Genomic DNA, 24,975 nt, shown 5'->3' with positions numbered 1-24,975 from the left:
TATAAACAGCAGCATGGTGATTGCAGCTCATATAACCAACTATCCAAAATGTGGGTATAAAACATGAAAGCCATTTAGCCGTAATTACAGTCATTTTAAGATCTGTTACCTTGACCAGTTTGGGGTCCTGGTGTGGGAGCTGGCTGTTGGGTAGTTTGTCTCTCTGAACAATCCAGGGATGTTTGAGGACCTGCTTAGCAGTCAGTCTCTGATGGGGGTCCACATGAAGCATCTTGGACACAAGGTCCTAGAAGTAGCACACATTAAATATGAAATTGTGACAGATGGAGACTGGAGTTGTCTCTGAGGAACATGAGCAAAGGAGCTGTCAGTCAGATTTGTAGCTCTACCTTGGCCGCCTCAGACACAGTGTCCCAGTTGCCTCCAGCCAGACTGAAGTGACCGTTGCCTATCCTGTTCAGGATCTCATTTGGGGTGTCCTCAGGTCCGTTGGCAAATGGAGTAAAACTGGTGAAAGAAAAGGAGAAAGATGACTGAGTGATTATGATGAGCAGTGAGAAAGACAAATCTGTTCAAGAAAAAGTGTTGTATTTACCCGGCCATCATGGTGTACAGTAAGACTCCCAGACTCCAGATGTCACATCCTTCATCATAGCCCTGACGCTTCAACACCTATAATGACACACATTTAATTTCTAACACTGTAAACTTTCAATTAAACATCATTCAAGGTATTAGAGTGAAAAGTGCCTCTGCTCACCTCAGGAGCTACAAAGTTAGCAGTGTAGCACGGGGTCATCAGCAGACCGTTGTTGGCACGCAATTGCTTAGCGAAGCCAAAGTCACAGATCCTGATAGACTCTGGATTCCCCGACTCGTCAACATAGAGGATGTTGCTGGGCTTAAGGTCTCTGTGCACCACCTGGAGGATGAAAGAAAATAGAATAGAGTAAATGGACAGTACAGAGGATTAATGCAAGTAACTGTAGCACGACAAAGTAAAGCAACAGAAAACTGAATACTGTATGATAATATAATAAGGCTCATCGGGTTGTTTTTACTGATTTTAACAGTTAGATTCTTATTTTATTTTTTTTTAAAGGGGAAGATTGTTTTCAGCGGATTTTCATGCAGTTTTTATTTGTCCCCAGAAGACACTGGCACTATTAATACTTTTTAGTCTGCCTCACCCCCTGTGAGTGCAGGTACTCTACAGTCTTGGTGATGGTGTGAAGCACAGCGCTGGCCTCTCTCTCCGAAAAGAACTTCTGTTTGAGGATCCGATCCAGCAGTTCTCCTCCACGCATCAGCTCCGTCACCATGAACACTTGCTTACCGTTGTCGTAAACCTGAGACAGAAACACACACATTATCATATCACCAACGGTGACGTTTCGGCACACTTAACGCCCAAGGAAATTAATAGTGCGTTTTTATACTCACATCCTTCAGTGTGATGATGTTGGGGTGCTGTCCATATCTAAGTAGAATCTCAATCTCCTCAGAGGGGTCTGTACTGGTCTTATCAATCATCTGTCAATCACAATATATTGATAATAATGTAGTTATATATGTTAATAAGATACAGCTGTGACTGTTGTTTGATGTTTTATTGTGGCTGCAGTTTCTGGTGTGTGACTTTTTCTTATGTGTGTGTGTTCATACCTTGACAGCGTATTCTGTGTTGGTGGCTTTGTGGATACATCGTTTACAGACAGAGAAGGAGCCCATGCCGATGTCTTCCTTCAATATGTAGCCGTCGCTGAACAGCAGGTTCTTCCCGTGTAATTGCTGCAGAGGAAGAAGAGCGGGGGTAAGCAGAGGTGTGGAGGACTGAGAGAGCTGATGAGGTAGAGAGATGTCGGTGGTTTTCCGGAAGGAGCGGATTCTCCGTCTCTCTCATTGTAAAACTGTCTCTCCCAATCTAGCACACCGTTAATTAATGCTCCTGTCAGGCATGAAACAGGATCTGAAGCCATGTACCTCTGTTAAGCTATTTCATTCCCTTCTTCTCTCTGTCTGCCTTACACACACACCTTGCACATATGTCACACCCCCCCCCTCTTGTTTTAAATAGCTGATTTGTGTGATGAATCCAGCACAGTAAAAGTAAAGAAATCACTAGATTTAAGGCAGTGTTGTATAAATGAAGAAAAACACGGTGAAGCCACTACTTATTCTGACCTGGACTACTGGGTGCGGAGGGGGCTTGGCTGGCTCCACTGAACCTTCCTCCTCCAAAAGAGTCGACGCAATAAAGCTGAAGCCTCGGAAGAGCTGGTGAGCGCCGGCACTGGGGGGCACGCCAGGGGAGTCTGGAAGATAATGAGGAAAGTATTGAATTAAGGGAGAAGTATGTTTTGAAAGTAATGTTTGAGATGTCCGTGTTCAAATATCCCATTGCAATAAACCATGCTTTCAAGCTTATGTATTTTTTATGAGCACTGCTATAATATAATAAATAATAAATAAAGATAAATTGCATCTTAATAGTGCTGTAATCACAATTGGGTCTCCTTTAAACAAAAAAAACATCCTGTGTCGATTTTGTTTTTTAAGCTGAAAAGGAAAACATACGAACATAATACTTCCACTAAACTGCTTTCAGAGAGGGAAAAGACATGGAGTCAAATAATAGGCAACATGCAGCTTTGATCTCTGACCTTTAGGGGTGCGGGAGGTGAACTCAGAGTCAAAGTAGAAGGTGTCGTCCGGACGCGCCACCGCCGGTCTGAACGGAGGTTTTAATTCTCTTCTGAAGAGTTTCTAAAACGAAATAAAGGACTTTTAATCACACCATAGCAGAGTTGAAGGTTTTCCTTCCACAAAGATTTATGGTTATTCTAAATGGAAATCCTATCAGTGTGTTTTATTCTGTGCACAATGTAATCTCAAAATATCCTTGACCGTCAGACACTCACATTCCAGTCTATGGTGGAGAAGAAACCATGCCGTTTGAGCTCTTCTGCACCATCAGCACCAGATCCTGTAAAGAAACATCTCAACCAATGACACATGTATGAAGAAACAGATAATATGAAAGTAACATTCATAAGTTGATACTAACCCAGTCTGTTGGCAGGGTTCCTCTTGAACAAAGCCCTGAGCATAGACTGGGCCTCCGCACTCAGGAACTGAGGCATTCCCAGACGCGCCCTACGGGGAGAAACAGACAGCACGCAGCTCAAATTATTTCACCAGATATGAAAAGAGGCATTTCAAATAGCATCACTATGTGTGACAACTGGCTTCTGTGTTGGGTTACTCTTCAACCTTAAAAATACTCACTTTAGAATCAGGTTCATAGTTTCTTTGCGGTCCTTCCCTTGAAATGGCAGCGCTCCGGTCAACATCTCAAACTGGGAGTCAGAACATACTAATGTAATCTACATGTATATGTGCATACATAAGTACAGTAGAATGTTTATGTTAAAGGGCTCTGTATAATATAGAAACAAACTTATTTACATTATGGCTTGAAATTATTATAAATGCACCTGCTTACCATTAGTACTCCAAATGACCACCAGTCGGCACTGTGGTCGTGTCCCTGCCTGTTCACAACCTCCGGTGCCATGTACTCCACAGTACCGCAGAAGGAATACGCTTTCTTCTCATGATCAATTGCTTCTTTACACAAGCCAAAATCTGGAAAACACATCACAAGACACATTCAGCACATTACTACACAGCATCAGAGTGTATCACCCTACTGTAGTGTGCTGGCTGTTATTCTGAATGATTTACATATCATTATATATTATCATAATATGACTGACATCACTTTAAAAAATGTTTAACTGTCAATAGACTGAAGTTAATGAAATATAATAAACACTTTTTTTACAGCACTTTATCTTGTCTGCATTTGTCTCTTAGTGTGACTTGTTATATTGCCTCTCTATAATCTCCTACGGTCACCTTTGGTTCAATAGTGGCAGGACCCGAGGGTAAATTAGCGGCGGTGATAACGGATGACGATAGAGAAAGATAAAGTGTAATAATTAACTAAGGGAACATGTACAGGCCCATATGCAGATAGCTGGAGTCAGCTAGATAAGGCTGTCACCCCACTGTGAGTAATGAAGGTCAACAAGGTAGAGGAGAGGAAAGTGCGTGCGTTTGTGTGGGTGTGTGTGTCCGAAAGAGAGAGACTGGTTATGAAGGACGGAGCAGGAGACTCACCTGTAAGTTTGATATGTCCCTCCTCATCTAGGAGAATGCTACAAAGAAAACATTGTCAAATGTTAGAATAATGAATCTCTTTTTTTACTCATTAAGACACTTATCACACACTGCACATTCTGGTGGAGTCTGTAATATAGTAATAACCTTCACAACTTAAAAGGTACTTGACTTTTGATAACTAGCAGCACTGTATGGAAAGTGCATGCCAAAAGCATGGGGAAACTACAGAAAGATTTGAGGAATGTATATCAGTAATTGATGGCAGTAATGTACAATAAAAAGTCAAGCACTAATGAAAAAGGAGAAGAAGACCAAAAGCTTATGTAAACAATGCAGGGTTAAAAATTCCAAAATACTTTGCAAATGTTTAATGAGGCAGGTTGGCATTCATAATGTTTGTTGGGCCTAAGGGACACACAATGCATTTTGGTGAGGAATGATAATTATAAATGTTTAAAGTGCAAATTAAAAACTCCACTGGGTACATTTACAGTGCAATGCAGTAGAATGACTCCTCATATGATAGAAAGGTTTTGTTTTAATTCCAAACACTGAATAAAAAACGCATGGCTGTTTGTCCAGGTTCTTGGCTATTGCATGATCACCCCAAATAAAAGCCTCGTCCATGAGCACTGCAGCAGGGATAACAGCTTTTTCATTAAGACTACAAGAATGTATGCATGTTTTTGTGTAGTATCTCCAGACCTATTTCCACAGCGCTGTGTCAGCACCGGCGCATGGTCTGGCTACACTAATTATCTATTCTGGGATAGGGGAAAAAACACTCTGGCTTGTTTCTATTTTCTTTAAACCAATCAAAACTGTCTTGGGTGGTGCTAAGCCCTAGACTGGGTAAACCCAGCTCGATCTGCCGGCGATTTGATTTCGCCCTGCAGCTCAGGCTGGAAACCTGCACGTTTATCTATCTTGCTTCCGTTACAATTTTGCGGGGACCAATCACAAACTGGCTTATCCACCTGGCGCACTATTGGCGGGTTTAACACGATGACAATAGAGAAGCGACCAATCAGCTTCTTGTTTACATTCAACATAGCGGCCACCATGTGGCCACCGAAGTGCAGCAACCCATTGATGCCGCTGTCGCTGCTACGTCACCCGGATCGTTGTCTGATTGGTTGAAGGACTATCCAATTGCGTACAGAGTCTGAACTATGCCCGTTGACCTCTTGTGTAGTAGAAAATACAGAGCAGACTCCCCAGATTAATGTTCAATCTTAAAAGATTGAGCTTGGTCTGGTGATAGCCAGACTAGCTAAGTCCCGGATGCAGCAGCAGTGCACTTGAAAAATAGATAGCTGAGATAGCAGTAAAGGAGGGAGGCTTTATCCCAGCAATGTACATCCGTCTTCGTGTTGTTTCACAGTTGAGGATTTATAAAATGAGATTTGGCTTTACAAATGTAAAACTGAGCCAAGTTTGAGGAATTTTCTTACTTATGGCCAGCGCAGTCTCAAAATAATTAAGTGAAAGGTCATTAATGCGTTTGTCCAACACAGGACTCTAGCTTGTATCCAGATGCTTTTAGATCCAAGAAGCATGATTCATCAAATATGCATTTGTCCATTTATGTTTTGTGCTCTTACTTTTCAGGTTTGAGGTCCCTGTAAATGATGCCCAGGCCATGGAGGTGGTCCAATCCTAACGCCAGCTCTGCTAGATAAAATTTCACATCTTCCTCTGTGAACATCACCTGGGAGGCATGAGACATGGAAATGAAACAATGAGACAGAATAACATCACAAGAGCGAGACAATGGAGAAAAAGATACACATTTGTCATCAAGTGAGATAAATGACTTGACTTTTTGGCCAGCAAAGCAATAAATCCAGTGAATCACTCCCACCTCTTTGGAGAGTCGAGTGAAGAGATCGCCTCCTCTGAGAAAGTCCAGGATCAAGTACAACTTCCCTTCAGTCTGGAATGCTACACACACACACACACACACACACACACACACACATGTAATTCACCGGTAAATCAGGAAACATGACTGTGGAAAGTTTCTGGAATTCAAAGCAATAAAATACAGGAATGATATCAGTAGATCCAATAAAACTTGTTTGGGAAGTAAAGGTTAATAAATAAATCTTCAGGCTGACTCACCATAGTGCAGTTTGACAACAAATGGGTGGTTGACGTCTGCCAGGATGTCTCTCTCCATCTTTGTTCTCACACGGTCTCTCACTGAAGGACGAATAATAGCCCAGAGTTTAGTGTGCATGTATAAAACTTCAATATTGAAAAGTAGGCTGACAAAGCCCAGTCAGCCTAAAAAGATGGGGTTTCTAGTTGGCTGCATAATAAAGGATCATTATTTTGCTGATTTATAATCGTAGAAGCTGTCGGGCCATGCAGAGTTTCAGTGTGCTCTGACTGAATAGTGAGTAAAGTGAAACTAGTAGTATATTACTATACTAAAACATGCTTAATGCTCATGTCAACAAAAACTGAATTTGAAGATGAAAATTAAATGTGTACATCTGCACACCACATCAATTTGGGGGACTGTGTGAACAAATCGGAAGTCCTGATTCTCTCAAAAGAACAAGACCACAGAACAGACCACCCGTTTGCAAAAGTAGAAAAAAAACCTGCAAGCTGTGGTCGTTTTACTCCTGTTTCCTTACATACTTTGACTATGTATGAGTTACAGGAAAAGATACACCCTTTTATATGAAACGGAGGGTACTGCCACTTCAAAACATAGAATGAAATCACCACAAAAACCAAAGAGAAAGCTTTTTGAAACAACCCTACATGAACTTGGAACTAAGAAAGGTGCAGCTCCAAAGAAACAATGAATACAGGGTTGCAACAAATTACTTTTTTCATCATCAATGTCAGAAAATAGTTAAACTTACTCATCCTAATTTCCTGGAGCCTGAGGTAAAATTGAAAAAAAAAATTCATCTGTCTGCTTGAAAGTATTTCATTTACACAGAACAGTGAATGGTAGCAAGTCCTCACATTTGAGAAGCTGGTATAAGCGACTGATTATCAAACTTGTAGATTAATTTCCTGACTTTCAGCCCTACAGTAAATAATTACATGAGGGAGCATCCCCTTTACAACAGGATGTGTCAGATCAGCTGAGAGCAACTGTCCTGCACCTGGTGGTGTGCTCCACCAGAGCTTTACAAAGTTAACAGCTGGGGTCAGGATATTCAAACCTTTTCGGCCAGCCTTTAAAAATGTCCTACTGTGATGACACCATTCAAGCACATCACAGTACTGTACCTTTGAGTGTGGCCTTCTTGAGGACCTTCATGGCATAGAGCTGGTTGGCATCGGGATGGGTCACCTTTCGCACCAGGAACACCTGAAATAAGCCCAACAAAAACCCTGTTATATCAGATCAGGGATTGAGAGTCTGAGAGAGAAAAGAGCAATGTCAGACAAAGGAAGCAACAGAGACAGTGGTTACCTTGCCAAAGGATCCCTGTCCCAACACTTTGAGCAGTTCAAACTGAGAGGCATCAGCCTTCTCTGAGCCCTCCTTGACCACATGGGTAATGTTGATCTCCTTGATATCTCCATCTTCCTGAAGAGTGCAAAGCAGAGGGCAAAAGTATAATAAACCAGTCAGTAAACAATGAACATAGTGTGTTTGTAAGGATTGTGTGAAGGGCAGAAGATGTCAGATTGTTTGCTGTGCAAAAAGTAAAATTTGTTTCACAGGAGTGTCATCTGCATTAAATGACAGTATATCAAAATACAACGCCTCAAAAAGAGGAAGTGCAGTCAAAAGTTAGATATATGCGTAAGAATGAGTGATAAGACCCAATGGTTCTCGCCAATGTGGTTTTTTTAAGTAGTTTCTAGAAATGATGGTGACTGCAACATCAAGCATGTGACCGTAAACCATCAGTGCACATTTCAACCAATGCAATGTAAAATGCCTCCAGTGGTTCACTTTTGTTATGTTAAGTTGTACAACCACAAAAGACTTTTAAGACAACTTCTCGGGTTCTTTACAGGGTGGAGAGCTGCCATTGCTGACAACTCCACCACATGAACAAACTGCTGACCTGGTGTCAACCTCACCCACAACTCATCAACACCCTTCAGTAAAGCATCAAAACATCAACAAGTCTCTTTCTAGAGACTGGCTTCTCAGTTTCACATTCTGTGACTACGACAAGGCACAGTGCTAGTTACCTCCAGGGAGCAGTTTAAATTCAACTGAGTGGCTGTTCGGGAAACTTTTTTTTTTTTTTTTTTCATCTAAACTGGAGGTTCACAGTTACTTGCATTTTAAAATGTGGGACTAGAAAGTAGGACATCTTGCCTGTCTGCAGACACCACCAGATACAATGCACACCTTCATTATGCACGGCAAATAATAGACAAAACGTACCACATATTTGCTTTGCTGGTGCTTGTTCTTTAAGTGAAACTTGTGATGGGCATTTGTCATTGGTTTTGATATTTTATTAAATTACTGCTAAACAATTACAGCTACTCAATTAGTTGACAGTAACTCAAGTGACAACACCTTTTGATTTAACAAGCAATAAATGGCAAACATTCTCTGGGTCCAGTTTCTCTGAACATTTGCTGCTTTTCTCAATTTTTTATATGATCGTTAATAGAATATCTTTTTGTTTTGGACTGTTGATTGATATTGGACAAAATGAACAATGTGAAACATCATTTTGGGTTCTGGGAACTTGTGATAGGCATAGGCCCTGTTTTCTGACATTTTAAAGATATAATTGATTAATCACTGAAAAAATACATGACGGATTATTCAATATTGAAGATAATTATTAGTTGCCACCCTAAACTAAATAATGTATCTATAATTCACAAAAAACAAAGAAGTAGTAGTAATGAAGTTTTTAACTATAAACAGCCAACACCACAGGCCACTAGCCTGGGACTTTATTTGACAACAGGAAACCAGACTTGGTTGAACATGCAGGCTCTCAGCTGCACCTGGTTTCTAAACAACCACATATAACAGCGAGCCTCTTCTGCACTTTGCAGCGTTTATAAATCCCACTTCTCTCTGCTTGTTCATTTTAAAAAACGACTGTGCTTAACGACAACATAGCGTCACTAACCGCTCTCTGGAGACTACTCAGAGTTAAAAATGCCAACATAAAGAGGTATCACGTTACCGTCCAGTGGTTCCTAGGCGCAGGTAAAGTGTCAGTGCTGTTGCCAGTTGCAGCTGTTGATCTGCAGTTGTTACCATGCGCAGGGCTGCCAGCCAAGGCTTTGTTTTTTTTGGACAGGTAGAGGGTCAGCAAGCGGCTCAGGGTGAACTTTCTCTTGTCCTTTTCCATCTCAGCATTGCATAAACTTCTGCTTCATCATCCGACCCATGTCCATAATCCGATAAACACTGTGCTACCACACATAAATCATCTTAAACTTCAACTCATCTCACCATAAGCTCACTTTAGACTCATTTGAGCACTCATGTCAGAATTAGTTTTGTGGATATCAAGTAAATATAGAAAAATCTCTCAGCCTCGTCCCTTTATCTATTCTCTCTGCAGGGGCCTTCTGCTAGAATTTTTATTAACTCTTCATCTTAATTTTCTCTTCCATTATCTCTGCTGTCCCCCCCTCTGCGTTGCTCTCTGTGTTGCTGTGATTAGCCCTGCGTGTCCTCAGTCACTGACTGCAGCTGAAGTGAACTGGAACCAAAGTGGGCAGGAAGGAAGAGCCTGCTCCTATTCTCACAGTCCTGCACCCAACAAGTCCCACACACACACAAACACACACACATCTGCGGCTAAGAGAGATAGACACTGTGTTCAACTCAGAGAGAGAGAGAGACCTCAAGTTATCTTAAAATCTGTATATATAGGCCTATATGTATATATTAGTTAAACTTTACCTATTTTCATTTATATAATTTGATAACACAGCTCTGTTCACACTTCGTTCTAGTTAATCTTTACTTATTGTATGTACATTTTTGTTTTTATTTTACACTTGCTTTGGCAATATAAATGTCTGTTTCCCATGTCAATAAAGCCCCTTTAAATTGAAACTGAATCGAGAGAGAGAGAGAGAGAGAGAGAGAGAGAGAGAGAGAGAGAGAGAGAGAGAGAGAGAGACAGACCGAGATAAAGAGAGAGAGAGATGGATTGAAATTGGAAAAAATACAAAGGAAAAAGAGAGGTGGAAATAGTGACAAAAAAGTGTTTTTCTGCTGCCCCGATTGAAAATCATACAACATGTCAATACATGTGTTTCTATGTTATCACTGTTTTGAGGGAGAGAGGACGGGCGGAGGAGGGCAGAGAGAGGATGAGGTGTTCCCTCTTGCTAAGGCCTGCAGATGACAGAGATTTTCCTGTCTGTGGAAAGGCATGTTCCTCTCTTTCCTCTCATAATAGTCTATTCCTGCTTATCCTGTCTCTTAGAACAGCTCTCTCCGGTCCTTAATTGCCCTCTCACTCTTTTTCTTTCCTCCATCCCTCACTTTATTGCACATTGTGCAGTAAATCCCTCTTCAACAAGAGAGAATAGGCTGTAAAACACCCATGTAAATACAGCGCATGAGTCAACTTCTCTCTTGACCAAACAGTAGCGAGCTGTCAGCTGACCTACATTTCACAAACATCTGATTACACAGCATTGTAGTCCATACTCGGAAAAAAAGGTTGATTTGAACAATCTTGCAATTGGTGAATTGAAGTTCCAGAGGGCAGAGAGACAAAAGTGCAAAAGTGTGTGATCCTGAAGTGGATAAAATGCAGAGATGTTACTGTAAGCAACAGCCTGAGTGTGTTTGCAAAGGGGGAGCTGCAGATTGCTCAGATATAAAGCAGCTGTACAGTAGAAGTGGTCAGGGCTTACCTGGACTTTAATATTGGCAAAGTCCCTCTCTATCCAGGTGATATGAGACTCGTTCTGGGAGGGGAGGATGGTTGTGTTGGAAGTTAACATCGGTTACGGAGAACATACTTGCATTAAGTAAATTACAATACAAAGGAAATACAGATAATACAGATGTACTGGACATGAATGGATAAGTATCCTTGCAGGTGCAACAAAACACACAGGTCACAAAACACACACACACAGAAAGGGTAAGAAAATGACAGGTTGGTTGCCACACTAGTGACAGGAAACTTCTCTTCCCTCCTAGTTCTCACTTCCTCTTTTCGTGAACTGATCTTGCTTCCTTCCTGCTCAATGATTTAAACATGTTTCTGCTAACAGCGGGGAGCTCGGTTTCCCAGTATAACTGCTGCTCAGAGACATTTTGAATTTTACCAAACTTATCGGACTGATGACGCATGAAGGTGCTGGCAATATCTAGAATGTAAAGTATTCAGAAATGAGCGTGTGCAGACACTCATTTGGGTGTCTTCTGTTTCAGCCTTTCACCAAGGCAAATTCCATGTAGTTCCACTACTGTGGCAATAAACTGCTTTCTGATTCTGATTTAATGAGGTCATTTGAACATAGTGAACATGGTCTCTAGACCATGTAAAACTAAAATAGTGCACTTATTGTTTAAGAATGTAATGGCCTTGGCACATCAAGATGCTGAACTGTTTCAATTTAATTGTGTTGTTGACTATTTAGTGCAACAATGCACAGGCTGAACACATGCTGTAGCATGCTGAAACAGAAAAGCGTGTTCCTGCATTAGCACTGCACTGAAAATCGACTGCACGCGAAGTTTGAGTTTCAATGAACCAGCAAAATTAACCATTTACGAGGTGCTTTAGGGTGAGAGGAGGTGGAAGATAAACACGTCTTCCTGCATTTCCTTGCACTTCAAGCTGAGAAGATGGCAGCTCATCATCACATCCACCCTCAAAGGAAACCCCTACCTCTCCTCCTAAAATACCACACAGCTGCCTGAGGCTTCAGGCAAGTCCCCAGCCCCAACACAACCATCACCCTGGCACCACCTACACTCACAGATACGCTCACTTCACATCGACAGACAAACAAACATGTAAAAAACGGCCACTTGCCTCTTGTGTGCGAGTTTTGGTGCGGAATAGGAGCCTCCACATGTCCAGATATTTCCATGTCACTAGTGTCAGTGAATCTCTGACACTCACGGTCTTACAAATACACAGCCTCTGTGTCAGAGTTAGCCAACACTTTCTGTATGCAATACCACAATGACAGAGCACACACACACACACACACACACACACACACACACACACACACACACACACACAAAATAGGAAGTGAAGTTATAAAAATGGATATGAGCAGCAGACTGACTTGCTGAGGATAGAGTGGGAGAAAATAGTTCCAGAGGAACTAGAGGCTGCAGGAAGTGGCTCTTAGGAAGCATTTTCTGATTGGGAGAAAAAAAGAGCAGGTGCAGGGAGTGGTAGGGTGACAAAGGAAGAGACAAGAGAGAACAGACACTGTCGAAGGAGCACAGAGCAAGTCTACTCAACTGCTTTACACACTTTGATGCGAGGTTGAACAAAACAGAGAATCACTTTGCATAATTAAGCACTCAGTATGATTACAAAAGCCTCTGTTGGCAACCACAGGGTTCTCAGATATGGGAGGAAATTGATAGCATGCTAATGCATGCTTGCCAAGAATCCTGTTCAAACAGAATACTGTTTGAACTTTGTATTTTCCTTTGGATTCTCACCTGGCTAAACTAAAGGCATCAGATGTAATTAGAGTCAGCACTTGCACGTTCAGTAACTTGTTGTATCAAATGTACCTTGTGTCAGAGACAGAAGTGGTGTAATGGTCTTTGATAAACACAAGGGGCCAGTGCAGGTCTACAGCCAGGCCAACACTCCAAAGAGAGTGCCATGAGAGAGGCACTTTAGCCAAGTAAGGGCATGTTCACATTGTTAGCTCATGCCTCCTCCAGATCTCAATGCTGGATCTGACAATAATTACAGCAAGGGAGACAAAAGGTGGGGTCGAGGGGGAACTATGGGAGGTGACAGAGGCTTGCCTGCTGTTAGAAACTGTCCAATCACAACAGCAAAGGGCACACAGGTTTAAGCCCTGCAACAGCCATGCCTTGTCAAAAAGTAGAGAAGAAGCCCATACAGGCAGTGAGCGAGTTGAAAAACACAAGACAACTGGAGTATTTGTCTCACTGTAGCCTCTTCTCTTTCCTGGAAAATGGAGCAGCACCTGCACGTTTTCAAATGCATGACAGCTCTGACTGTTGGAACGGAGAGAAGGAGAAAAAGTGAGAAAGTCTAGAGTGGGAGACAGCATAAATGACTAGAGTACATGAAGGGAGACAGAGTAGTCTAAACATCCATCCAAACAACCAAGGTTCAGTCTCATTACTATGAAAACAAATATCCTGCACACACACACACACACACACACACACACACACACACACACACACACAAAATAGGTACTCTGCAGTACTACCTTGACTATGACTAAAATACTGAAGGCTGCACTTTCTAATAAAAACACCCCTTATAAAACATTTCTAAGTTTTAAATATTAGCTTAATTTAATGATGAAAAAATAATGTATCATCATCACACTAATCCTTTAGGGCTACAACTAATGATTTTTCTTCATTAATCAATTAATCTGCCAAATATATTGATTAATTGATTAGTATTTTGATGTATATGTAAAATGTCAAAAATGCCCATCACAATTTCTCAAAACCCAAAATGATGTTTTCACATTGCTTGTTTTGTGTAACACATGATAGAGAATAACAGTTGGCCAATAATCTTTGTCAGTTAGGTAAAGGCAGAAACAGCTAGCTTTATGAACAAAAGTAGGAATTTCTATTTTGGAGTTAGCATGATTGTCCATACAGTTGTGTATTTGTGTCCAGACAGGAATGCCTCCCTCTTTAGTGTTTTGATCAGTCTGACTCTGTCCTCTCTCCCCCTTCATCAAATCGGAAGGCAGGCACCAGAGAGGGCTGCTATATTTTGGAGGGCAGGGCTGACTCATTCATTCAACTAGTTTCTTTCCCATTCATTATCTTTTTTTTTTTTTTTTCCTCTGATGAACATGCTGTTCCTACAACACACCTTCTTTCCACTTCGCCCAACAGCCTCTCCATTTGCTCACCTTCATTCTGTCTGTTCCCCTGTCCCATTCATTCTCTCACTTACTCGGTTTGCACTCTAGCATCACCTGCTGTCACAGCCAAGACCGACAGGCTGGTACAAAAAAGGGGAGAGGTGGATGGAGGGAAGGAAGCAGTGGGAAGAGGCTGTGCTGCAGATGGACATTCACCCAGTCCCAGTGCAATCCTCAGACATTCGATCACGGTGCTCAAATAGTAGCTTAGCTTAGACAGGTAGGATGAGAACAGATTTAAAGAACACTATAAAAAAAGAGATACATGGAAACTAAATAAATAAATAAATAAATAAATATATATATATATATATATATATATATATATATATTTATTATCTGCAGGATAAAAGCACTAGTAGACAGAGATACTCACGTTATAAGTAGGGAAGGATTACGACGAAGTCTTTGCCAGGCGGCTAGTTCTTTGTTCTTAGCCAACCTGAACTTATTTTTTTATATTATATTATATATATATATATATATATATATATATATATATAAAGATGAGAGACAAGCTTCATCTAGAGTACATTATTTTAAATAGTAGACTAAGAAACAGATTGTGTGTGTCGTAAGTATGAGCAATACTTGACATTCATGACATGAGATGACAGTTTTTGTGGAATCAGTTCTCCCTTTAGCACATTACATCATAACAGAAAAACAGAGATGTACTGTAGATATAGAAGAAAATAATGAAAAGGGCATTAGGTTTGGTGAGTGGTTTATGACTAGTCACAGGATGTCTGTCACTGTTAACATGTTTTGATCCTTGACCACTTGGTGGAGGATAACACTGGGGTTAATTCCCATCCTTACATACATACATACATACATACATACATACATACAACATAAAGTTGTACAAACAACCAGAATCATCAAAATCAAAAACCACTTGATCACAAAAAAACATAGAAACTACTACAATACTGGCTCAGCCTCGCAATACACTGCACCAAATGGCATCATTGAATGACACCGGCAAATGTTTAGTAAACAAGTAGTCTCGACTGGCATAGATGCTCGTTTTATATCAAATGCTATAGACAAGTTAAAGGTGGATGTTACAGGATTAGCACTAATGCTACAGGAAATCCTGTGTTGGCATCTGTACTATTAATATCCCCAGCAAGGATAGCAGTAAGATGAAGCAGTTCAGCGCTGGGCGAGATGACATGAGGCCATAATGGCCTTGTGGAATATCCACAGATGGTCAATAAATAAAATAAAGAGGGACAGAAATGGCAGGGAGTAGTAAGAGAGAACAAAAGAGAGGGATAGAGAGAGATAAGTGGGAGCGATAGATGAGACAGAGGAAGAGAAGAAAGAGTGAGTGCTGGTAATATAAACAATGAGGTCATCGGAGTTAAAGCTAAGCTGGCTGACTGCAGTGAAAATGTGTTCACCATGCATAGAATACAGAGCAACACCTGCATATACACACACACAGAGTACAACCCATAACCACACAAACAATGACATCGCATGAGCAATTTTCTTTTTCATCATTCATTTTTAATTTCTCTTACAGCATGCAACTGTTCCCACTCTACAGTTCAAACTCTTCATACCAGCCAGAGCAGCCTAAAATAGCAGTTTCATATCCCAGTCAATACTTCCTGCTTCCTCCCTCTAGTAGTTCTCATCTTTCCTTAAATATCAACCTAACATCTTGCCAAAAGACACACACTCAAAACACACACGGGCATAAATCAAAACACTGGCGCAGGCATCCTTCCTGAACCTGTCTTAAACACTTTTCATAACCATGGGCCCTGATCGACAACACACCCAACTCTTTTAATATATGAACTACTCCACTGCCTGCAACTCTTGAGATGAAAACTTTTGTGGGAAATATTTAACCAGCCGGGCAGTGCCACCCAGGCAGCCACACCTTCATTCTTCTCCATTGAGGCCAGATAAGTGGCAACTAACCATTCCTGTTTGTAACACTTCACTATAATGTACACCATGTCAGGCCAGAATGTCGCAGTATATTCAGTGCTGTAAAAGTTGTTTTTGTGACAAACTGATGGATTTTAGGTTGTAGGACGGATTTTAATTGAGAAAATTCTCCTCTTAATTTATTTAAAAAAGCACATTGTGTTAGTTTTTGCTCTGAGTAACATTCAAATTCATTTGGAGTCTGGTTTCTGGCCACCTGATGAATCTGTAAGTCCAATATCCACTCTCTTGCTGGCTCTGTTATTAGTCTCCACTAACTCCAGAGGGAAATATCTGGCTCTTTAGTTGCTAAATGCTCCACTATGTTCACCAGCTAGTCGTTAACTTTGTCTGTCTGATGTCTGGTGCTAGGCATGTAACTTAAACGGGATTAATCAAAGCTTTTTATTTGAAAACAGCTGCCTGCTGTGGCTGGACAAGGTGTGGCTTCAACTAATAAAAACTAAATGCAATGTAATAAAATACAGAAAGACAAAAGAAGCTCCAGGTTGGGGCTTAATTGAGTTTAGAATTAAAAGAGTGAACGAAGACGACTTGTCTACTTGCCAAAGCTGCTGGAAATATGACAGATGGGGCCAGTACACATGGCATTTAATTTAAGCATTTGGCTGGTGAAAACTTGGAACCCTGCCCATAGCAATGCCAGACTATGCTAAATCAGTGTAAATAAAAGTCTTCATGAAGAGTAAATTAATTGAAGAAGTTGACATTCAGGTCAGTATTACACAGAGATCCCCCAAAAAAAAAAAATAAATCACTGTCAAATGTGGGGGGTAGACAGATCTGTATTTTTATCAACTCATTTGTAACCAAAATATGTTGTTAATGTAATTTTGCATTTCCTGTACTGCATATGACACTGCTGCCATGGCAACAAAGGTCAAAGGGTGTAATGCTCCTGGGGAAACTCTTAAAACTGCTGAGAAACAGATGAGACAGAGAGGAAACAAAGGAGAAAAAACAAAAGCAGACATAAAACACAAATGTAATAACCTGGAAAGATAAAACAATCCAATGGAAATATAAAAACAAATGCAGCAAAGATTTTATTAAATCAAGAAGGGCAGAGCAGAGATAATAAACACCATTCACATCCATATTAATGAGAACTATAAAGGATGATAGGAACTGGTTGGAACATTTTCCTTAATCGACCCTGAGAGGGAGAAGCGTGAAACTATGGCAACTGTGTCTGTCTCCATATCCCAGCATCCTCTTTGTAAAACGAGAGTTGTATGAGAAACAAGGCCATAAACACGGGAAACATTTTGAATGATGATACCAGGTAAAATTTGCCAGCCTCCATCTTCACAAAAAGAGCACTTTTGTGACTTTATACTCTACTTCAACATGCAATCTGATGCCAGATTCCTCTCCAAACCATCCATGCTGCATGAGAATGAATTTGTCTACAGTCACTTTATATTGTGATGGCCTTTAAAAGGTTGGCAATGTAGCTTGTGACTCTAATATCAGAGACCTTTCAGAATACACATACAGACATCTATAAGACAACACACACACACACGTTGATTAATGGGGCTGACTCTCTGACAGAGTAGCCCTGTGTAATCACTACTGTACTAGAGTGTGTGTGTGTGTGTGTGTGTGTGTGTGTGTGTGTGTTTTAAGCCAAACTGATGTATGAATGAAAATCCCTCATGATTGTATTTTGTGTGTATATGTTATCATAAACCTTTTTCCTCCTGGCGGCACAAGTAACAATGAGGACTTAGCGACGGCAAGGACACAGTAACCATGACAACTAGGCCCATAGCAGCCATGAATGGATGGAGGAGGGGATGAAGTGAATAGATGGATGTATCAAAAGTCTGAGGGGCAACTGGTTCAAGTGTAGTAGGTTTTTAGTCTGTTCGATGATCAAACACACCAATTTGTGGACTGACATGCTTGTTGACACCTGGTTGTGTCCTAGGAGTTTTTCATTCAAATATTTTCATGAGTCTGGCCTATCACACTCTTACACACAGAAAATGGCACTGTGAAACATTCTAAAAAATAAATAAATACTGGTTTCATACCACATAGGTCTTATTTTTGTAATTTGATCCATCAATCCAACTGGTACAAGGATATTGTACTCACCGAGTTAAGTGTGGAGATCTGGGTAAACAGATACGTAAACATTTTTAATAAGGATCCTCTAAATTTGTTTTTTAGACACTTGTGACCCAGATACATATTGAGGAGTATTGAAAAATAAAGTTGTCAGTGCTCTCTGGTAGACACTATGTAATGCCGTCCTCATTTCTAAACTTGCTTATATCAGGTCGGGCTCTACAGGGAATATGTCGTTCCAACTGAAGAAGAATCATGATCGGACAATCACGCAGGTTTTTAACAAATCCTCAGGTTAGCCAAACTTCTAGTGGAAAAATCTGAATAATGTATAACTTTATGAACAACTAGATGCTGTTTTTGAAATCAAGTAGGTCATCAGTACATGAGGTAATCAGTACATCGTCCCCCAATTAGTTACTCAATCTGCATTTTGTGAGAGTGAGATTTTCTTTGGAGGACATAGATGATATTCAAAATCACATTGGTCTTTACTTGTTAAATAAAAATAAAATCCAAACATCAGTATTGAAGCCACAAGAACAGTGTGGATATAAAACAGTCAATGGAACAATGGTTGTGATTAATAAATTAAACTGTTGGCTTGTTTAAGCCAGTGGGATTGTCTCACTGCTCGTGTTTCTAGCCAATGTTATCATTACTGATAGGAATTATGATCAAAACTATAAAAAAAAAAAAAAAAAAAGATGATTTGAATAAACCCAAATCTTCCTTTAATGATCGCTTGTAGCACATTTAATCTTTTGAGATGTTCTGAAAAACTCTTGATGGAGAGATAAGATAGTTTAACAGCATACCATGAGAACAGAGAGCAGTTAGGTGAACTATATAGCTGATGGGCAAGAGGAGGGAGGAACAGAGGTTATATTGTGTAAAATAGAATCCAAAGATTTAGAGCCCACTTCAAGCACAGAGGCAGACTGGGTAACTGGGCTGTAAACCATCCCCCAGTGTGTGTGTGTGTGTGTGTCAACACACCAAGCCACCTAAAAATGCTGCTGCTATTAACATCAGTTTCTGTTGATGATAAACTCAGACAACAGGACTGACAGGTGCTTTCATCAATCGCTACCAACCCCACAAACACACTACAAACTGCACTGAAACATCACTAACCATCACTGATTTACTTCCTCCAAGCACTACTACACATACACACACACACACACACACACACACACACACACACCCTTCCTGGGCCTGCAGAGGCAATCACAACAAGGTCTATTAGCTACTGCAAAGCATAAGGAGCCAATTTAATTTGCATTAAAACCTTTCTAGAGAGGCTCAAATAACTTGCGGCATAAACACAACTCTATGACTTACACGCTTGATAAGACGTGAATGATGGTGTGTGTGTGCACTTTTTGCTTGCATGTGCCTGCATGTGGATAAGCATAGGTAATAAATTGTTTTTTATTGTAACCAGAAGATTGTGTGACAGAGCAAAGTCCGTCCGTCTTGCATAATGAAGCTGTTTTTCCATTCCACGCTCTTGTTAACTGACTAACTTGCCATGTAGGACTAGGAACATCAAGAGTTGTTTATGCATAACTGATGAACCAAACGCATATCAGACTATTCACTGAAAGCTATTGATTTGCTGAATGCCATTCAATCAGGAATCACTGTGTCAAACATCTTTTTTGCTAAACGTTTGACCTTGCTGAAAAAAATAACATTCAGGATGCGACAAAAAGCTGAGTTAATTTAAGGCTGTCCTCGCCTTTGAGTGACTATACTTCACAGAAAGGCAGAAAAACTTTGCAAGAACAAAAGCCAACAGGATGGAGCGGGGCAGGACAGCCAAGGACACCTGCTCAACAAATCGTTAAATAACCAGGCTTTATCTGGACTACAAGACATGATGATGTATTAGACTATAAGGAGCAGTGCTGAGCAGTATGATGGAAGATAAGAGGGGAGAGGAAGAGAAGAAGAGGATGCTGTACTGGATTGTACAGAGTAAAATTATTAAGGGGCAGTGAGAAGGAGACCATGTAAGAGGGCATCTTCAAGCCTCAGTGCCTTTTCTTATTTAGGAGGTGGGTGTGTCTGTGTGTGTGTGTGTGTGTGTGTGCGTATGTGTGTGCGTCATCAGGGTTCCCTCCCTGTCCTGATCTACGGTGCTGCTGGAACACCAGAGTCCACTTTGACAAAACCCAGAGGCTGTTTCCACTTGTTTTAACGTCTGATCAAACACAAATTATAGGCAATAACTGGCAGGTCTGGTTGTTCCTCGTGAGCCTGCTTGCAAAATAATCAAATGAGCCAGGCATCGCTACCTTTAAAACTGACAAAAACAATCCCATTATCATGTGTGATGTAAGTAGATGAGAAACATAGACGGGAAAATAATGCCAAAACCGATTGTGAGTATGGAAAAGAAAAGAGACACTAACGATGGACATATTTAGGGCAAGTGTCGACACACACGTCGGTAGCCTCATAATGTCAGGTCTTCATGAGCAGATCGTGGACATGATGTAACTGAAATGACAAGGGGCTGCTATTGCCATATATAAAAGCAAGCTGTTATGTTACAGTAATTTCATACTCTACAAAGCTATAAATAAATATGGCTGCAACTAAGTTTAAGATTCTGTTGATTATTTGCTTGATTAATAATTTTGTTTATGTATAGTGAAAAATGCCCATCGCAACTTCCAAGAGCCCAAGGTGAAGTCTTGAAATTTCCTGTTTTATTAAACCAACAGTCCAAAACCCAAATAAATTCACTTTACTACTATCATTAAGGCAAAGAAAAGCGGCAAATATTTAGCATTTTTTACTCAAGCTATTCATCCATTATGAAAATACTGTAGGTGCAGATTAATTTGATGTCAAACAACTAATCCTTTCATGTCTTGTTAATACACATAAACACCAATATTACCAAAAGGAGTGAATTGTTTTGTTTAAGGACAGATACAAATGTATTTAAAATCATACAGAGTAGGAGAAAAAAAATCTACAAAACATTTATAAAATAGTAAAGCCACCAAATATGTATCAACAAAGGAATAGGAACATGTATACACGATATACAGGAACAAAACATGTATTTTCTACTATAGACTACAGAATACAGTTCAAATGTTATAAACGACTTTGTTAGGATTCTTCATGCAAAGTGAAAATTGCAGTTTTTCACGCTGTACTAACAAGGTTTTGTTTAGCAACATTCATGCAACGATGAAGGAATGTATTTTTAATTCTTAAGTGCTAATGAACACACATTCTTCATCAACACTTGATAATCTCTCAAAACTAATGGAAAAACATTTTTATAAAATAAACATCTGGGTTTCTATTAAAGGGCTTCCACCGCCTTTCAGTAAACAAAATACAAATATAGTCTGATGACTGAGTGGACAATCATGTAGCCACTAAATCACAATTCAGAACAGATCAATCCAATGCCAATGACTTCAGAGGCTTTTCCACAGTTAAATGTCTTCTGCTGCTGCAAGAAGGACTGTAATTAACTTCAGGAGAGGCAATACACTTGAGATAAACAGAACCTCTCTGTGCAACACATCCCTCTGCAATGGTGATGTTTTCAGAGAAAAGGCATGTTTTGGTTGGTTGAAATTTCATGTGTGAGCCTACATTAATTCTATTGTCACCAACACAGCAGTGGTATACATGATTACACTGTTATACAAGTTTATACCGATTGCTGATGTTCAAGGAAAGAGAAACTCTTCCTGCAATTAACAAACAAAAGAAGCACATAATGCATAGATTAGATACACACACACACACACACACACACACACACACACACACACACACACACACACACACACACACACACACACACACACACACACACACACACACACACACACACTTCAGATAACTTTGAGGATGTGGCTCTCTTGTGTAGTACAGACATTTGCAGAACATCGCTGACTACCAAAGCTCGTCGATACACAGAGACAGCACTCATATCAGCTGATCTTTGAACATGTTTCATGAGCTGAACTGAACTTGGCTGTTTTGTGGTATCACTATCAGCTTTAATAACTGACATTCTTATCCTACCAAGATTATCATCACAGCTTTTCACTCTAAATCACTATTAGAGTGTGTTCTAGTGCTCATGTTTCTAACTAAATGTATGTAATTAATATGCCAACAGATGCAGTTTATTTGCTCTCCACTCAAGCAGAAAGTGACACACAAGTGTGATTATGACTTGCTATCACAGTAATTTCCCTCTTCGTTAGTGCCTCTTTCTTGTATCTATCCACTTCTCGTGTCTCATAAGATCATCAATTAGTTTCAATGCTGATTTTGTCACAACTCTTGAAAGAAACTACCTTCTTTAAAGAAAGATGTGGGTTTATTTTTGTGGTTTACTTCAGAGCTGCTTCAACAAGACAACCCAAAAGTTAAACAGGTAAACATCAAAGCCCTTAAAATAAAAATAAAACGTATCACACTGCAGTATCTACATCGGATTTTAATTAGTCATGGACCGAAACATTTTAACTCTTGTAAGCTAGGTAGTAGGGATGGGCGATAGAGACGATATGCAATATAAACGATACAAAATTGGCCTACGATAGAGATTTTAATTATATTGCACTATCACGATAATTCATGTTGATGACGCAATCTACCTGCGAAATTTAGAGCCACGAGCTGCAACCGGCAGCAACGCGTCACCGTCATCTTGAGTAAACATGGCTGAAAGCGAAACAAGGAGCTGGTGAAAAAGACCGGTGCAACATCCATTATTTGGACTTGGTTTGGATTTAAGCCGCTACAACGGACCTGTGGTCGAGCTGTACCATGGAGCCTTTCATCAGCCTGACAATTTACTATATAACGGATGATTGGAATCTTGGCAGCCGGTGTTTGCAGACGTCGTACTTCCCCGCTGAACATACGGCCGTGTGTGTGTGTGTGTGTGTGCGTGTGTGTGCAGCGGCGGAGTGGGACCAAAAAATGTACCGGGAAGTTTACGCCGGTACATGCCGCCGGATGGTGTTGCTAACAACTTGCAATGTATAACTATTATCAGACCGGCCCACCGGGAAAAGTCCAGACTCTCCCGTGTGTGTGTGTGTGTGTGTGTGTGTGCGCTCAAATGCGTTACGTTAGGCTGCAGGTAAGAAACTTTGTTTGAAATATGTTTTTATTTAAAGTATCTGTGCATCTTTGCGTAATACTTAAAGTATTTTCAGTACAGTGTCTGTTCCTTAACTAAACAGACACCAGATTTTCCTGTTCTCTGCATCTTGGGTGGCATTTAAGAACCAATGCCTTTTAGAATGGTTTGCACTAAAGAGAAGACACCCAATACTTTAAGCTTTTTCTTTGTCAAAGTCTCTGCAACAAGTGTACTTGAATTTTATTTATCTAACATTATGTTGTATAATTACAGTTTTGAACAATAAATGTTCTCAAAAGTACATATTACGTTTCTTTCTCTTTAAAAAAAATAATACATTTAGCAGTTTGGTTTTCCTTAGGGTCTATGTAACCTGGTCTGAAATGGTTCTATTATATTTTATATATCGCGATATTTATCGTTATCGCAAGAGGCTGCAATGTATATCGCAATATGGATTTTAGGCCATATCGCCCATCCCTACTACGTAGCAGCTAGAAAATGCAAGCCCTCCGATGACACATCCAAGTCATGCTATTGCTTCAAAATCATTTCACAAAATCCTCATAGTTATAACTACAACTAAAATAAGTGGATTTGTTTTTGCAAGAGCCAATATCTTTCCCATGGTGTCATAAATCAAAGATATTCGATTAACTGATATTAGTAGTCCAGGGTAATAAAATGAGAAGTCCTCGTGAAACCACACTTCTGCTAGACTTGACCTTGGTTACATCATTGAAGCGACACCTGCTGCAATTCATTTATTAACCTACTTTATTTAATTTACGTACTATTAATAGGCTGTTCAATTAGTGCTGGGTGGTATACTGCTTCATCCAGTATACCGGTTTTTATTTCCCGTACAATATACATTTTTCATATACCGCCACACCGCCGCATAGCCAGGAAGAAAGTTTCTGACTTTGGTGCCCCCTAGTGGTAGTATCGAACACACGCTGTGGAACTGTGGACTGAAATACATGTTGCTGCACATTAATGAACTAAAAGCCACACAAACTACACCAATTTGTTTTTCCTTCAATCAAAAACTTAAATCATCAGAAAAAAAATATAAATTTAAAGATGTTATAATCATATCAAATATTTACATATAGTGGCCTTAAGAACAGAAAATGACCTGTGTATCGACTCCCAGCTGAACTGAATGTGATACAGTACACTGAAGACATTTTCTCTCTACTGTTCTTTATGGAATGTAATAAAGCTTTTAAAAAACAGCCGAAGACTCACCTATTTAAAATTACCTTTGTCTCATGTTTGTAATTTTGTTTGTTTTTAAGTTGTATTTTACTGTTTTTATTTGTATTTCTTTTATTTTTAAATGTGTTGCTTGTTCTTTTTACTGTTTGTTGGTCTTATTTTTTAACAATTTTATTCTTTTGAAAACACTTATTATATAGCTGTGCACTAAGTAATAAAATACTGGCTGCTTAGTATCGTTCTGAGACCTTGCCAATGCAAGATGACAGAGAGCATAAAGTCTTTAGGGACCGTATTGATTTTCCGTCCCAAAAAAGAAGCAGAGAAGAACACAGTATGAGGTT

General features: G+C 40.0%; 1 protein-coding gene across 6 annotated transcripts in view; it reads right to left on the bottom strand.

The window, feature by feature from the left end:
- Positions 1–24,975, bottom strand: part of rps6ka1 (ribosomal protein S6 kinase a, polypeptide 1) — a 52,994-nt gene that overhangs the window by 1,864 nt on the left and 26,155 nt on the right. For 3 of the 6 annotated variants that reach the window (XM_031281576.2, XM_035994978.1, XM_031281591.2), the window contains exons 3-21: positions 7,595–7,711; positions 7,408–7,489; positions 6,274–6,354; positions 6,014–6,093; positions 5,754–5,860; positions 4,147–4,184; positions 3,467–3,609; positions 3,250–3,320; positions 3,029–3,117; positions 2,883–2,947; positions 2,625–2,727; positions 2,146–2,276; positions 1,627–1,752; positions 1,405–1,494; positions 1,152–1,310; positions 722–883; positions 557–633; positions 351–468; positions 110–247 (exon numbers count right to left, since the gene is read on the bottom strand). In XM_031281576.2, the coding sequence (XP_031137436.1) occupies positions 110–247; positions 351–468; positions 557–633; positions 722–883; positions 1,152–1,310; positions 1,405–1,494; positions 1,627–1,752; positions 2,146–2,276; positions 2,625–2,727; positions 2,883–2,947; positions 3,029–3,117; positions 3,250–3,320; positions 3,467–3,609; positions 4,147–4,184; positions 5,754–5,860; positions 6,014–6,093; positions 6,274–6,354; positions 7,408–7,489; positions 7,595–7,711 (1,977 nt within the window). Of the gene's footprint in view, positions 1–109; positions 248–350; positions 469–556; positions 634–721; positions 884–1,151; positions 1,311–1,404; positions 1,495–1,626; positions 1,753–2,145; positions 2,277–2,624; positions 2,728–2,882; positions 2,948–3,028; positions 3,118–3,249; positions 3,321–3,466; positions 3,610–4,146; positions 4,185–5,753; positions 5,861–6,013; positions 6,094–6,273; positions 6,355–7,407; positions 7,490–7,594; positions 7,712–9,293; positions 9,829–10,989; positions 11,044–12,122; positions 12,349–24,975 lie in introns of those variants that run through there. The other 3 variants (XM_031281599.2, XM_035994977.1, XM_031281583.2) reach the window with 3 other exon arrangements.

This window comes from Sander lucioperca, chromosome 18 (assembly GCF_008315115.2).
Source record: "Sander lucioperca isolate FBNREF2018 chromosome 18, SLUC_FBN_1.2, whole genome shotgun sequence".
Lineage (NCBI taxonomy): Eukaryota > Metazoa > Chordata > Actinopteri > Perciformes > Percidae > Sander > Sander lucioperca.
The sequence above is the reverse complement of the archived record's forward strand: the minus strand, read 5'-3'. Positions and strand labels throughout refer to the sequence as shown.